The 17,890-nt window shown below is 32.3% G+C and overlaps 1 protein-coding gene across 50 annotated transcripts in view; it reads right to left on the minus strand.

The window, feature by feature from the left end:
- The window catches only part of ADGRL3 (adhesion G protein-coupled receptor L3), an 801,265-nt gene that overhangs the window by 420,877 nt on the left and 362,498 nt on the right, over nucleotides 1-17,890 (minus strand). For all 50 annotated transcript variants that reach the window (XM_070262457.1, XM_070262459.1, XM_070262461.1 and 47 more), the window contains one exon: nucleotides 10,157-10,370. In XM_070262457.1, the coding sequence (XP_070118558.1) occupies nucleotides 10,157-10,370 (214 nt within the window). The remainder of the gene's footprint in view (nucleotides 1-10,156; nucleotides 10,371-17,890) is intronic.

Genomic DNA, 17,890 nt, shown 5'->3' on the forward strand with positions numbered 1-17,890 from the left:
GAGACAACGTTTTCTGTTTGTGGAAGGAGGCTCATATTCCATGCCAATAGCCATGTGGGCTTGTGTTGATTTTATTAATTTATTTTCCACTTCTATGACTTTCATTAAAAGATTACACTACAAACAATGTTTCTTGTTGTAGTAGTTTTTTTTTTTTTTTTTCTGTCACAGCAGGAAAACGTTATCAGATAAAATTGAATGTAAAGTCATTTGAAGGACTCCATGTCTTTTTTTAGAACCAAACTTGGCAAGTACTTCAGAATCCTATCTCCTCAGGCAAGCAGGATCTACTTGAATTCCTTGGAAAGGTGAAAGGCATTTTACTATGACTAATTTTGCAGAGACTAATTTGTGAAGAAGGGGTATATTTTTGTGACCCTAATTTCTAAAATACCTAAGGAGAAATAATTTCCAGTACCTAGAAGGTGGGAAATGATGAAACTGGTCATAGATATTTTTACAGCATTTTCTAATGAAAAGACAAATATTTGTGGTTTAGGAGAGAAATAAGATAAAAAGTTAGTGTATAGATAAAGTTAGAAAGTTGTAGATATAACATATATCAGAAACACATATATAACATATATTGTACATAACAGCAACACTCAAAGACACAGCACGTAGCCAGGCTTTGTGGGCTTCATGGGTATAATTCTGAAAACTACTAGTATCATCAAACAAAAAGGCCAATGTTACTAAATCAGGAGGTATTATTAGAATATTATCTTTAATAAGATGTTCATACTAGCAGAGGACTGTCATAAATCTTTCAAATAACACTAAGATGCTATATTTGATAAGTAAGTTCAAATTTCCAGGAGTACATTCATTCAATGTAAAATATACAGAGTCGTTTAGATGATCAGTGGTGAAGGTTTTGGAACATCAAAGTGCCTCTAAATAATTTAACAACATCAATAATTTCAGCTGAAAAGGTTCTCTTCAGTTCAATTATCATCTACTCACCTTCAAATCCATAGCAATCTAGTTTCCTCCTTTTGTAACTACCGTCTCTTCTGCTTCTCTTTTTTATTACTTTTGAAGTATGTTTTCTTCTTTTTATATTACAATATTCCTGTAGACTTGTATTCTTTTCCAACTATTGCTTCCTCAATACACTAACAAGTCCAAGAAACAGGTCCAAATGTTTATTTTCTTAAGGTTGATAGTACTAATAGTTATGAGTACTAGCATTTTTGGAAAGACCTCAAGTGTTTTTGAGCCAAAACACATACACATATATTTATCTGTCAAAGTCAGCCCATATGCATGAAAAAACATATTTTGCTTTTAGCATTTGGTAAACCTAGTTATAAATAAATATGATTTACGTATCTTCCTGCTATACATGTGATAAAGTAAATATCTAATTGTATAGAAACCAGTATCAATTAATGCATTTTTCACATTCACAAATATTAGGGTAATAGTCATTCCCAAACAACTTGGGAAATAACATTTATCTTAGAGTTAAATAAACACATCAACGCATAATGGGAAGATTCCAGATGTATTACACAGAATGATTTATTAACCATACTTTATTTAGTAATATTCTTAAGAAAAAAATGAGTCAATTAAACCTTGTGTCTAGTAGTCTATTCATGGAGGCAAATTTAGCAACACATTTTCAGCATAATTGCCAGAGAACAAAAATATTAAACCAGAATAAATTGATCTATGTAATAAAGTTACTATAGTGTGGTACAAATAAAGATCCACTTTCATTTTTATAACTTATTAGAAAAAGTTTTGTGAAGATTTATGCTATCTAAAATCTCATTACATAAAATATTAGGAATTTTAAAGCATTCTGTTACTTATATTCAAGTTTGATTAAGAAAGGCTGACATTATACATTTTCTCATTTACAAGTATTTCGGAATACCCAGGTGATATATTTAGTTTCTAACTCATGAGCCCTCACTGTTCTAGAGTTTGCATGGTAAGTAATACCTATTTTCTTTTATTTCCATATACCATACAAATTTCAACTTATTCTTCATTATTACCAGTGAATTCACTTTTACTTAAATACTCTTATAGAAAATTGTGTCCTCATAAACTTCAAAATTTTAAAAACAATAACAAATCTGATTTCATAGATTTTTTCCTAAAAATTTCATCACAAGTACTTGAGTGTTTTTGCCTGAAAACTTATCCTAAGGCAGAAAACAAATGCCACATAATTTAATAAGCTCCACGCTGTTTTCATTATTTGTATGTGAAAATGATAACCCACCACTAATATTGTACACGTTTACCAGGGTAAACACGCATATGCATGTGTGTATTTTCTTTTCAAGTAATAGTGACTGGTTCATACATGTTTCCTGAATTAGTCTCCTTTATTAAAAATAGGGCATATTTTAGACAGAGTGCACAAGGCAATAGATTGTAGTAGTAATCATGGATTTTGGAGCTGGATTGCCCAGGTTAAAATTGCAGCTTTGCCATTCACTGTGTAACTTTGGTATGTTAATTAAACTCTCTGTGCTTTAGTCCCCCTATCAGTGAAGTAAAGATGACAATAGCATCCATTTCACAGGAGTGAGGGTAGAATTAAATGAAGTAATTTATATAAAGTGCTTAGAACGCTGTCTGGCTCATAAGATCTCAATAAATATTGCTTATATATGGTTATAGCTGGAAATATTTAGTAATACAATCAGTTCTGTTCTATCAGTGCTTGTTTTTCCAAGAAGCATTACATTATCCAAAACACTTTATAAACATAATTGATTCAAATAAAAAAGGGGTTTAGAGGATGGAGGGTTTCAGATTCACAATAACTAAATTACTTCTATCAAAAATGTCAATAATAAAAATTTGTATGTGGCTGTAATTGAATATTGATAAAACCTGAGTCAAATCAATCCAATACTTGGTTGAGGGTTTGCATGAGAGAAATGAGCTTTTGTTCTCACCATTGTGATCATGACCAAGAGCACAGTTCTTAACTATTCTTAACATTTTATCACTTTATCACTCTTGACACAATAAACAAAGCCCCATATTCTTCAGATACGGCAGTGTATTGGCTTAAATTCTTCAGCAAGTAAATTTCTATGTGGTTTAATTACCTTATTGCTACAAATGGAAGCAATAACAATAAATATTTCTTAGTGATACTGAGAGGAATACATGACATAATGAAAAGTACATTCTCTACTAGAATTTCTGGCAAATGAAAAGCACACAATAAATGCTAACGAGTATTGTTATTATCAATAACAACTGAATATGTTTCCTATTTATTTAAGCACATTATACCCTGGATATTAAAACTCCAGCTAAAGGAAAAATGCCTAAACAATCAGCAGGCAAAGAAATGATATTTTTCTAAAGATAAAACTAAATGGCTCCACTGATCAATTTTGTAAGGTTGGTTTCATTAAACCTTACTCTTGTTTAACCAATGGATTGGATCATATAAAATGTGGATGGGTTTGAATCTTTCACTTGCTTTTCCTGATGTACTAAAAAGTGAAAAGACCTTTCCTTGCAACAAAAATTCTTCTTAGTTGGTCTTAGAAGAAGAAAGAAAAGAGCATAGTAAAAGAAATCATGGCCTTTGCATTCAGAGAGAAGGCATGTCTGTGCCATCATATAGAATGTAAGTAATTTCAGGTAAATTTTTTCAACTCTGTATAACTCAGTCTCCTCATCAGAAAAATGAAAGGCAGTCAAAATACTTTGAGACGGACTCCCCCAATAGCCTTAGCAATCTTTAAAGTCATTGTAGTGATAGACAAACTGAGGTATTTATTCTGAATGTCTGCTGAATGTCACTATAACTTACTTTCCTCCAGAGTTCAGTTACCCAATTAATCAGTGACAGAGTTTATGTTCATGATCTGCTTGGTTCTTTTCCATTTGGATTTAAGCTATACTCAAGATAATCACTTCAGTGTTTTTATCCTATACCTACAACTAATTTTCAGAAACTTCTTATCTTTCTTTCCTTGGTAATATCTTCTAAATATTTTCCACAAGATGTCAAGTTCTACAGACTGACCACAGAGGGTAAAATCACCTAAAAAGCTAGAGGTAGGGAAACAACTAAGGTGATCATTTACGGTAAATGGAAAAAAAAAAAAAAAAAAAAAACAGTTCTCATGTTTTATAAATCAAATGTGAAACATGGCAAACTCCAGGTAAATCTATTATTCTAACTCTACCTCTATTTAAGTCCATTTTAGGTTTTTTTGATTAGTTTGTTTGCCAATGGACTTACTAATGGCTAAATACACTGGAGTTAGCATTAACACGGGCAAATGTTTAAGAGCTCAGAAAATTTAAAGAGTACCAGGAAACATCTGCCCAAAACTTCTCAAAGTCTGTCTTTACAAGACTGACTCTTTTTAAAACAGAAAATTAACATCACTGATACATTAAAATTAAAAATATTTTTTTCCAGTATACATACTTACAAACTTAGTTCCTTCAAAGTTTTTGTGTTTAGAATAATATCATGACAGGGCTCTCCCTCCCCACCCCCCAAAATACACTATTAATCTATGCAGTATATTTTATTTAAAAATAAGCAATTCTAAGTTTCTATTGTTTTAATCATTTTAATTTTAAGCAAGTTTTTATAATTTTATGAAAGATTCATCCCATGAGTGTCTGACCAGAAAACAACATTAGTAATTTTCAGGTTACAATGGGTTTAATTCTCATTTGGCTCTGTGTTAGCAAGGACTACTGTACAACATACAGATAGTCTTCCTTTCAAAAATAATTCACTCACAGAAACAGTCCAGACGATGTAAAAGCAAATAGAATGAGTATTATGCAATGTAAAAATAATGAAAACAAAACACAAATAACTAATTTTCAGCCTCAAGCAAGAATGAAAAAATAATTATATTTGCTAAAGTATCAATTCTGCTTCTTTTTTTGTCTCATGACCTCTTTAACTCTTAAAATTAAGATACCCAAAGACTATCAGTTTATGTCAGTTATATCTATCAATATTACTATATTAGAAATTAAAACTGAGAAATTTTTTAAAGTACATTGTTGCTACTGCCTTGATCTCTGCTAAAATGCCAGCACTTTTCCCTACCATTGCTTTTGCACCATCAGTGCCTATGTCTAACACAATGAAAAAGGAAAATAATATGTTAGTATTGTTCTGAAAATAGTTTTGACGTTGTGGAATCCTGGGAAAGGACTCAAGAATTCCAAATTTCTATGAACCACACTTAGAGAATGGCTGCACAAAGGGTTAATATTCCCCAAGGCCCATAATAGACAGTCAACTCAACTTCCTTTAGCTTGTACTCTGAGCTATCCTGAAATGTCTGAATTATTTATGGAATGTTTATACTTCAAACTACACATATATAACATATAATTTCATTCAAAATTAAATTAGTAGCAAGGAGTACTTGGAAGCATTTTAGTACAGCATTCTCAAAATATACTCTCAGAATTGAAATGGGCCAAATATTAGAAGAAAAGAGGTAAAAGCTTTCCAGAAAGGAACTTTCCAGCTTTGCATTTGGGCTTTGGAACTGGAGTTATCTTCCTTCCTCCTTTTCTAATTTTTAAAAAATAAACATGCACACAAAAAGTAATCCTTAAGGCAATGAGTTATATATTATAGTTTCTATGCCTATCTGTTCTTTTTATTGCACAGAATATGGATTCAATGGAAAAGTCTCTGATATGGGGAAATATTTTTGATCTTTTATAATTCATAAGAGAAATACAAGACGTAATGACTTCGTCAAAAGAGCAAAACAGAATGCTTAAATTGAAAAACTCATGTATATACACACAGTTATTGCAGAACGTTTACTCAGGTACGCACATACAAAAACTGCTACTGGCATTTCTTCTTCTATTGCTGTTGAAAGAGTTCTTAACTTCACTAGGAACGAATGTAACAGAAACCAAGATCTTTTTGTAAGCTGTAAAATCTCCTGCAGTGATACTGATATAAACCGAAATATAACTTTTGCAGAAAGGTGAGAAAAAACAATTCTCTCTCTCTGTTTTTGCATGTTCCTAATGTGACTGTAGCATGTGAAAAATAATATTGCTAAAATACTGCTAAGAGATTAAAAGTGAAATTTAAATCACTCATTTAAATAGAAAAAGTACTTTATACATTTAACATCTCTACTTGAAGGAAACTCTAAAGAGAGTATTTTAAAAAAAAGTATGTGTTCATGATCTTTGAGTCTAAGAGAATTCAAACTGTAAGCAACATATTTATGTTCATGTCTCTAGAAATAACTGCTAATATTTCTTTGATACCATCCCCAGTGAAATGCCCACTAACTTTAACTTGATTTCAGATATTCCATTTTTAGCTCAAAAAATAATTCACTGAGAATAGACATACAAACAGAAAGCAGATTAGTCATTGTATGGGGTTGGAAAGGAGAAGGAGTATAATAGTAAGGGATATGCAGAATCTGGAAATGAGTGAAAAATGGACAGAAATAGTCTAAAACTAATTTATAGTAATGGTTGCACCGCTTGGTAAATTTACTAAAAAATAATTGTATAGTTGAAATGGGTGAATTATATGGTATATAAAAATGATTTTGTTTCATCTTTAGGAAAATATCCTTTCCTTGCCTGATTATTTAGGCATTTTTCCTTCATCTGGAATTTTAATATTCAGGATATAAGGTGCTTAAATAAATAGGAAACCTATTCAGCTGTTATTGATAATAATACTTGTTAACATTTATTGTGTTTTTTATTTGCCATAAACTCTGGTAAGGAATCTACTTTTCATTAGGTTATTTATTGCTCCTAGTAACACTAAGAAATACATATTGATATCTCTTCCATTGTACCAATGAGATAATTAAAACACATGGAAATTTTCTTCCTGAATGTGTTATAAGATTTCTGCAGTCATCAGTTACCAATAGTCATTTTCACATTAAGATTCCAAAGCTATATGTACTATTTTTTTAAACTCTCTGAAGTGTGTAAACATAAAATAAAAAGAAACAAAAATCACTCAGATAATAGAGTTAAAGCTTTTAAGTGGAATCACAAAATTGGAGTGCGTATTTATTTGTTCATTTACACATCATTACACATCAAAAGTTAGTTTTAGGTAAAATCAACAGAAAGTCTGCCCTCTAGAACCCTATAATTTACTTTAAAGAAGGCAACTGTCTAAAGTGTAATAAAATAGGTTTATTAAAGTTTAGATGCAATAAAGAGGGATGTAGATAAGTGAGTGAGATTAGAAGTTCTGAGAAGGATAAATAAATGTGTTCTGACATTTTAACAATCTTCTGGTAGGATAGTAAAAAGAGGTAAAGCACAGAACATTTGGAGGTGATGGAGGCAGAATGGCATGAGAACACACTTGGGTTTAAGAACACGAGGTACAATCTGAAAGGCAGTGAGGAAACTGGCTTCTCTACAGCAGGTATCAGATTGCATAGTTCTACTGGGGAAAAATGTGAACATCAAGTGTCATATCATTTTTGATTCAAGTCCCCATTTTTTCACACTTAACTAACATGTCAGGATACAGTTTTATTTATGCATTTGTTCAATGTATATTCAAACATCTGCATGAGTAACATTTCAAGTCTGCCCTTGCCTGTGACACCTGTCTAATTTATGAGGCTGAAGCAAGTTAAGATGCCTTTTTAACAAGGTTATGAAAGGACACACAAATAATTTTTTGAATTTAGTAATAATCCTCCCATATAGATTCATGCTTAAAAATGTTTAGACCCTGATATAGTGTCTTTTAAGAATTTTAAACGAAAGAAAACAAAATAATCTAAGATACCTTCTAGAAAAGATGTTTTCCGTTATGATTTTAGGCCAAATACATTATTTAAACTGTCCATATCATAATTACTAATTACTGGCCTTATTTAATGTGCTGTCATTAGCATGACAGTGAAAGTTCATTATAAAGCAGCTTAAGTGGACATGGCCATCCCATCTCGGGAGCTTACAAGATTGAACCCGATTTCTTCTAACCAAGAGTCAAAAGCATTTATTTCGGACAAGTGCAAATGTCATACATTTAACAGTCCAAATACAAGCAAGGAACTTGCCTCCATGGAGAATGACCCACAGCTCTTCCAGCTAACTGAGAATTCTTACTTGAGAAACCACCATGAGGGCTTCCACAAATGACGGACTCAGGGTGCTTAAAGCAATTTTACTTGCAGATTTGTCACTTTATACACTCATCCCATATAATTCAGTAGCTCCAGAGGATCCATTATAACTATTTTTTGCAATAATTATAAGATTAAGGGCTTATTTTGGGAGCCGTTAATAATATCAATGAAAAGATCAAAACAATTTCAATGAAAATCATATAGAGATCAAAGAGCTAGTGAAGTTAATGCTTCTGCTACATTTTCAATGAAAACCTAATCACAGAAAAGCAGATTCTCTTCCTAAATCCACACCCCAAATTAATTCTATGCTTGGTGGTCTGACAGAAACAAAATCATAATTTAGTCTTGGTGTCCATTCCGCACTACTCACAGAAAACCAAGCTGAAAGACCAGTGCAACACCTACACGCAATGAAATGATTAGACTTCTTTTAGGCATAACATCAGAGAATGAAACCACAGTTGGAGGTATGTCAAATATATAACAATGAGAGAGACACACAAGAACCAAATGCAAACAAACTTAGATTAAATGGAAACCCTATTTTAAAAATCTTATTTCTCATTAACGCTCACCTTACCATGAGTCGGCATTTTAGAAATAGACAAACAAAAGCACTCAGATTTGCCCAGAGAGACCATTATCTTTCAAGTAAACCTCAGATGCTTCAATCATCAAAAACCTGGCATATTATAATTTCTTTTAATAATTTATACAGCAGTAATTTATAAAAATAAAATACTATCAATTTATTAAGCACATGAAAGCATACATAACAGAATTTTAACTGTCAAGAAGACAAAAGGTTAAAGATAAGGCAGGATTTCTTTAAGCACAAGAAAGATAATCCTTGAAATCTACTGTTTTTGCTCTCATACTCAATTTGTTTACAGTTATGCATCCCTTAATGATGGAGGTATGTTCTGAGAAACGGGTCGGGTGATTTTGTCATTGTGTAACCATCATAGAGCACACTTTCGCGAACCCAGATGGTATAGACGACTCCACACCTAGGCTATATGGTACTAATCTTACAGGATCACTATCATATATGCAATCCAACACTAAACGAAACGTCATTATGCAGCACACGACTGTATTTTTACATATGCTATGATTACCCCCATATTTTAAGAAATACTTAAACAATAGAAAGAAGTGCCTAAATAGAAATCCTAATGAAAAAACAAATTCACTAAATAAATCATTTATTAATTATTTAAAAATTACTTTGTGAGCAAGTAGTTAGAAAGTATGAAGGCTTATAGTAAATGAATGACTTCACCACTGATTTCTGAGAAATCATAGTAATAGTGGACAAACATTTAAGAGATATTTAGTATTTAGCTAATTTATCAACAAATTTTAATATAATTTAAAACTTCTATGGGATGAATTCCTATTAACCAGTCTTTTTAGAATTGAAGATCTTCTTTTTTGTTACCCAGTGATATTATATGGTACCTTAATTTATATTATTTTAATATGGTAGTATTTTAGATAGTTTAAATGCATTAAATGAATTAATTTATATACTAGATATCAAAGGAATACTTTTTTTGATTGTTTTCCAAGGCCAAATAACCATTAATCAAGTTTTTTACTATATTTTGATTAATGGTTATAAAATTTCCTATTAATTTTATTCTCTTTTTCCGACACTGATAGAAAGTAATTGTTAGTATTAAAACAATTTTTCTGTAATTTGGGGGGAAAATTACAAAATTTTGTTTGTGAAAAGTAAATTGAGTTTCTCATTTAATGAACTCAGTTCTAGAGAACATAGAGTAAACCACAAAACTTAATAAATAATCTAAGAAATTTTAGTAATTTCCAAATGCCATTTGCAATTTCTAGTACTAGCATTTTAGTGATATGGAGAATAGTTTGAAATGGAAAAAGTAGTTCCAATTATCATAAAACACCCAATACTATTTATGTTCTTACTTATGCTCAACATGTCACACAGACATATGTTGAGAGTTTATATGAAATTCGCAAAGAAAAGAATATTAGAAGTATCATACCTTTGAGACATAATCTTATAGGCATCTGGCAGATAGCATCGTATATTCTCCATCTGAGCAGGGTCAGAGTCACAAATTTTGTCATCAGTCCTCCCATAGTTGGCACTTTCAATCATGATGACATCTGTTCCTGGACAGCGGAGTTCTATAGGGTAGCTCTCACAGGAGAGTTCTCTGCGGACCACAGCCATCGGAATTGGGGCACGGCTGAAAGCTAACAGAAGGAGGAGGAAGGAAAATAAGTCTTTATTACATACAAAGGAAAAGTACCTTTGCTTGCTTTTCCAGTGTTTGCGGTAAACTAATACCAAGGAATAAAGCAGTTGCAATTCATAATTTTAACTAAAATAGAATACATTTCGCTTTAGTAACTCTACTGGATTTTTTAAAAATCTAACAATAACAATTATTTCTTAAAAACCATGTCTAGCATAGTTTTTTTTTTTTCTTATAACTGTAAAACAACTACTCTGAATTTTCTAAAAATGTGGCCAGTTTATGAGGTACAGACTAAACAGAGTATCATCCAATTTGTAGAGTAAGATTTTCAGATAAACCTTGGGGGTAACGTGTGTCTGTTTTGTTTTGTTGTTTATTTATGGAAACGATTACCAAAAAACTGCACGGTTCATGAGTTTATGTATACTTATTTAAATACTCTATTTCAATTCTATAACAGTTTGTTCCAAATAATAACATAATGAGCATGTTTATGAGTTTGTTATAAATATAATGTATATTCTTTATCTAGGAACATAGAAATTTGTACGGAGAAAAATGAAATTTTCCTTCAGTTCCCTACTCCTACCTTTACCCCACGGTCAAGAGCTAATCTGTTAACAACGTGGTGACCTTCCTCTTAGAAGTTTCTACAGAAAAACAAATAGACATTATAGCCCTCTTTGTATTTTCCTCAATAAGTTTTCCTCAGGTAGAGTCACACTATACACACTGCTGATATCTTGATTTATTTTACTCGTTAATTTAACAACATGTAGGGGAAATCTTTTCATTTCTATACTGTAAACCTCATTTTTAATGGCTGCATTGTATAGACATATAACACATTATTTAATTGGTCTTATGTTGATGTGCATTTAGGAACTTCACAGTATTTTTGTGTCACAATACTGCAGGGAAGTACAAACATATCTGTGTACATTGTTGTAAAATTTTAGAAAAGATATAATTATCCAAATATATTTTATGGTATATTTCTATAAGTGAAATTGATGGATCAAGGGGGAAACATATTTCAATTTGGCAAATATCAACTACTAGATATCCAAGAAACTTAAAAAAATGTACATTTCCACCAGAAGTACTTTTCCTTTCAAAACTAAATATTATCAATTCCTTTAAATTTTGCCAATGTGATTGGCAAAGAATGACTTAATATTCTTATTTTAAATTGCACTATTTTTTTGTACAATGGAATACATTCTAATATGTTTACTGGCCATTCTTTTTTCTTTTATTTGTAATTGCTTCCTCAAATTTATGCATAATTTGCTATTGTGGAAGCTCTTTGTATAGCAAGAAAGTCGAAAACTTGTCCTTTATATACGTGGGAAGTATGTTTTTCTAGTTTGTTATTTGGTTGTGGATGTTTGCTAAACGTACATCTTTCATTTTTATACAGAAAGCTATCTTTTCATGTCAAGCTTAGCAGTTTTCCCACTACAAGATTGTGAACATAATCAGTACATTATTGGAAGAAAGTCAAATGTTTAATTATAAAAACTCAACAAGTCTTCTTTTAAAAGCATATAATTGAAATTCTAAATTTATTGTTTACCAACCATCTAATAAGTTGATTTCCACACAAGAGAATTAATTACGGAGATACATACATGACAATTATAAATTTGCATTGATGGTTGATTAGCTCACATAATACGCACACATATTTAAATAAATATATGCAACTTTTCTCGTGGGTTTTTTACTAAGCATGAAATGTGAAAGGAAAAGAAGGGGGGAGAGAAGCATGGAAGTAAAAAAAGAGAAGGGGTAGGGAAAGAGAGAAATTTTATTACCCTAATTATTTTCACTCGAAACTTAGAGAAAATATTCATTTGGGTTGTGAAACCGTAATTATTATTTCAAAACTGAGAACGACATTAGTTTTTACCTCATCTCTATAATATTTTGAAAAACTATAACTGTATCCTAGACCCCAGGCGTTCTGAGAAGGTGACTTAAAGTTCTCAAGCTGCACTGCACAGTAATTCCATGCTGATTGCCATTCAACATCCTCTTCGTTTCCCTCTCTCTCTCTCTCTCACACACACACACACACACACACACACAGAAGAATTGAGCAAATCCACAGCATTGATCAAAGAGACCTAACATAATTAGAGGTAAGTTATAACACTATTTTCAAGATTTGATCTTGAGTCAACATTTTGGCAAGGTATTCTCACGACAGAGTGACACTGAATTTCTGAAATGTGCATTTGTATTGTTCCTAAAATAAAATACCTTTGTTTATTTATCATTCAGAAATTAGATGGTTATTTAAACATGAAGTCATTTTTAATACTGAGAGTCTATTTTCATGGATAAAGGTATTTTCACTTATGCATTTCTTATTTTAAGTAATAGAATCCTTGAATAATAAAAATGTTCCAATTTAGGAAACCAGTTTCTTGATTTCAGTCAGTTAAAATGGAATCATAGAGGGGTGTTTTCGTTGTTGTTTTTTAAACAAAAGGTCCTTGAAATCAGAATTTTCTGTAATGTTTTACAGTAAATTTTTGAGCATTTTCTAAGAGAAAATTTGTTTCTTAACTTTGCTATAACCATTTTAAAAAATCACATTGAAACTGTTTCCAAATATTGAATTGATCTGGCTATATTTTGTTAACCAATTAAGTTAAAAAACAAGTTAATTAAACAAAGAAACAAAACAAATAAGCAAATATAGAGTCAAAGCATTTGTTTGACTAAGTGGACAATTTGATTGATTAAACTCATCAGTCAATTTTGTCAAAACATGTATACATAGACATAGCTTTAATCTGGGTCTTAACTGTCAAAAATATGACTTAGAACCAGATATTAGACAGTTGCAAAAGCAACTAAAATGTAGAGCCTCAAATTTTACATGTATCTCGTTTAGCCCTATAAGAATTATCCTAAAGTTATGGTTATGGCAATTTTTACAGAAAACTAAAGTTGATTTGTGGAGACTTTCTTCCATTTAACATATAATTGCATTTGTATCAGTAACTCAGTGTTAAATTACACTCCTAAATGATGGATGCTTTGTTTAAAGAAACATATTACTGAAAACTACTCTGCAACATTATCTAATTAGCTATTTAAATTACTTTCAATTACATTACTAAATGCTTTAATCAGCAACCAAAGTCCAATGGAAAAAATATGCTTAAGTTATAGTAAAGTTTTTGTTTGTTTGTATTTTTTACCACTCAGTTATCATGCTAACAATGGAGAGACTTTGTTACTAGAGAAGAAGACTAAGACATGGAAAATGTCAACAATTCAAATGTAGGATAGTCAACGAAATCGTCTATTGTATGTCGTATCAAGGTAATATTGCATTGGGCATTGTGAAGTGGCTATGGAAAAATAATTTGGGGGAAAGAAGAAATATTCTTCAATTCCTTTTAACTTTAACCCCATGAGGTAATTTGTCATAACAAGGAACAGAGTGTCACCTATTAGTGTGTAAGAGATATTAGCTGAATAAATTGAAAAAGCTTTGGATGTAAGATCTGGTAACCTTTGGGTAGGATGCTACACTTTGGCACTCCCCACTGACCATGGGACTAAGGGGACAGGAATGAAACTGAGCTCTGCTTAAGACAACCAGAACCTGTGGAAATGCCCCAGTTCCATGTCAAACACATGCCTAATGAAAAGTGCTCGTGACGAGGGATTAAATAACAGGAGAAATAGCTCCCTGTTCTTGCTCACTTGTTTCAGCACAACTCACTCTCTTTTCTCCTTTTCCAAGACTTCAACCACCCTGTTGTTGAGACTTCTTATTTTTTGTTCTCTTTCCTTGGGGTCTGTCTCCTACTGTTAAGCCTGCTTGATGACATTTGGCTCAAAATGCTGTAAGTCCTTGGTGAATTGTGCATGATGACAACTAAAGATACCAATCCAGGGATGGGAGGAGCAGGAGGCTAAATGCTGGTGACCAAACAGGAGTCAAATGATTCCTTGTGGATGCCAAGGATGGGGTCAGAGACTTGCTAGGATAACTCAAGGACATTAGAGGGGAGCTTTCAAAGAAGGGAGTGCTACTTGAGACATAGGATTTTAGGACAAAGGATATCAGAAAAGAATAAATAAAGGACTAAACATAGACAAGAGGCAAGCAGCCAATTAGTTGGTTGAGGGCATAACCCAGAATAATTAATTGTTTTAAACATGTTGAATTTAAGGCACCAAGATAACACTCGGAAATGTTCAATTATCAGTTAGATTCAAGAGACTAGAATTTAGGAGTAGAATATAGGCTAAAAGCATGGTAGTGATGTAAAGCAGCTCAGGGAGTACCTGTAGAGTAGAAAAGGATGAATGCAGAAGTTGGAATACCAGTGGTCAGTGAAGACATGTTGGAGGAGCATGCTGCTTAGTCACTGGATGTATACAACACAGACGAGGGCACTGTGTATTTATTAAAGAAAGATTCTGACTCAACAGACTAACCTGCCTGCCACTGCTCAGAGGGGAGGGAACTTAAATAGCTACAGGACAGATGAATCTAGCACTTTATATATCTCTCTCCCTAGGCCATACCTTCAATGCCCTATTCAAATCTGTTTTTTCCATGGATTGTTCTACATACTCAAGGATCTACTCAAAAAAGAATGGCTGCAGCGCAATCTCCATTTAGCAGAGACTGAAATCTTCAGCCTGCCCTATATGTTCGTTTGTTGTAAATACAAAAACATTAGTAAAACAGCTTACATTTGTATTTATTTTCCATTTCCTACCTTTATACTTTATTTACCCCAAATCTTGTGTACTTAAATAAAATTAAATCTACTAGAGAATTTTTTTTTTTAACGCGTGGGTAAGGAAAGGCAAATAGAAGGCTATTTTGTAGCAGTAAAGAAAAGATGGTTGCTTTAAACGGTTAATGACAGAGTACTTATTTGATATATGTTTAGGAACAAAAAATTACGTGATTTGATGACTGGCTGAACACGAAGGGTAAAAGAGAGGGTGACAATGATGACTCCCAGGTTTCTGGCATAAGAAAATGTTCAGATTGTAGAGGCATGAACAAAATCTGGTAGGAAGTTGAACACAGGTCAATGACTCAGAAAAGAGATCTTTATAATCAGGTAGTACTTAAAACTAGAGCAGTAGATAAACCTAGGGAGGGAGCATGGATTTTATTAAAGAGGTCCATGTGGCAGCTTTAAAATATGTTCACAATTCTTTGATAGTCCTCCATTTTTACTCCCTTTCCCCTTGAAAGTGGGCTTTACTTAGTGACATTTTGAATGGACATAGTGTGGCAGAACTAAGAATGTCTAAATTCCAAAAGTAGTTCATTAACAAGACATTGAAGCTTTGACTTCTCTCTTGGATCACTCACTTTCTGCAAAGCCAGTCACCCCACCTTGAGAACACTCAGACACCTCACGGACGGGTCCAGGCAAGGCACTGAGCTCTCTGCTGACAGCCAGCATGAACTCACAAGGCAGGCGAGTGAGGCACCTTGGAGGCTGATCCTCCGGGCACCAGAAAGCCCATCTTTGGGTAACTGCAACCTGTGACAGACACTGAGCCAGAACCAATTAGTTAAACTACTCGCAGGTTCCTAACCTAAAGAAACCATGGAAGATAATAAATGTTTATTGTTTTAAGCCACTAAGTTTTGAGCTATACATTACTAATACAGCCCTGAATCAAGCATGAAGGAATGTTTAAAGAGGGGACATTGAAACTGTTGGACAGGTAAGATTGAAGAATTATCAAATCAATAAAAGAAAAAATACTATAAATGACCCACACAAATAGTCTGATATTACCATCCCTTTGCTTAAACATCACTTAGGCCACTAGTTTAAACATAAATATAAATACATCATATGCATAATATCTGTAATAATATATTTTATTTATTTATTTATGTTATGATATATATATAAATAAAATCAGTTTTTAGCACTGAAAACTACTAATACGTTAAAAACATTTTTTCCCCTGTATCCCAATAACCATAGGAAGAAGAAAAAAGACTCTTTTGAAAACTTTAAAATGAAAAGGAAACAGATGTGGTTCCTTATGAGAAAGAAGTAAATTAAACTATTTGCAGGTCAAGGCTAATGATTTTAAAGGAGTTTCTTAATTATAGAGAGGGACACTTACATATCTGGAAGTGGGCTGGTTTCTAATTATTGGCAATGCCTTTTAAAAATACTTCATTACTTAAATGCTGCCAAAAAGCAAATATTCTCAATTTTAAGTTTCAGCAGAGTCTATGACATAATTTTCTTAAATATGTGTATTTTCTCTGTGCCATTTTACATGCCAACACATTTGTCCAAGTTTTAAAAAATGTGCTTTGAAAATCAAGTCCAAAACATTTGGCAGCAAAAATAACATTGGGAACCCAATGAAATATCAACCTATCATCCAGTTTCTTTAAAAGTACATCTGCTACCAGTAAGCTTCTAATACACTGAATTTCAACAAGTCTATTTCAACAAAGAATACATATAATTTAAATGATATTTTAGTATTTAGTTAAGTGTAACACAATGACAATGAAAACTGACATCCTGAAGGAATGAACAAAGGCAATTATGTTCTGAGGTCAAAAACAAAAGCATGAAATTTAGAATTTCTGAAATTATAGGGAAAAAAGTTCTAACGAGTGGAATATCATAAAACAATTAATGCTCCGCTATCCTTTTGACGTTTGGAGCTTCAGCATGAGAGTAACATTAATCACATATTTTGAAGATACATATACAAAGTGGTGGCCTTTGAGTAAAATTGTCTAAACAGAGATTGCCTAAAAAATGTAGCATTTGAATAAATGAATTCATATCTACCTGTTATAATTTTTCAACATTTAATAAAGTTATATTCTACATTGTCTTCCAATTATGTTCATGAGGAATAAAATTCCTAAAGCTGTGTCAAATTTCACATATCACAATTATCCCAATCTTTTTCTAAATGTCAGAAACTCCAAACTGGCTGTTCAAAATGTTCTTAGAGTAAAAATTATAATTTCAAGACAAACAAGAATCCAATAAAAAGAATTATACAAATCAAAGGAAATATATACAAGATATGCCAATTTAATTCTAAATGCATATTGATGAACTATGGTGTGGCTGCTGAAAATTATTAAACATAACACAAGGACATTGTTTAAATTCTCCCTCCACATTGGGGATTATCTCAAATCGAGGAGTTGTCCTATAGCAGAAGGAGCTTCAGAATTATCACATGAAATCAAGAAAATGATAGAAATTTATGTGTGTCATGGTTAATTTACGTGCCAACTTGACTGGGCTAAGGGATGCCCAGGTAGATGGTAAAACATTATTTCTGGGTATGTCTGTGAGAGAGTCTCTAGAAAAGATTGGCATTTGACTAGGTAGACTAATAAAGATCACCCTCACTGATTTGGGTGGGCCTCATCCAATCTGTTAAGGACAGGAATAGAACAAAAAGGCAGAGGAAATGTGAATTTGCTCTCTGCTTGAGCTGGGATATCCATGTTCT

Source organism: Equus caballus, chromosome 3, assembly GCF_041296265.1.
Source record: "Equus caballus isolate H_3958 breed thoroughbred chromosome 3, TB-T2T, whole genome shotgun sequence".
Taxonomy (NCBI): Eukaryota; Metazoa; Chordata; class Mammalia; order Perissodactyla; family Equidae; genus Equus; species Equus caballus.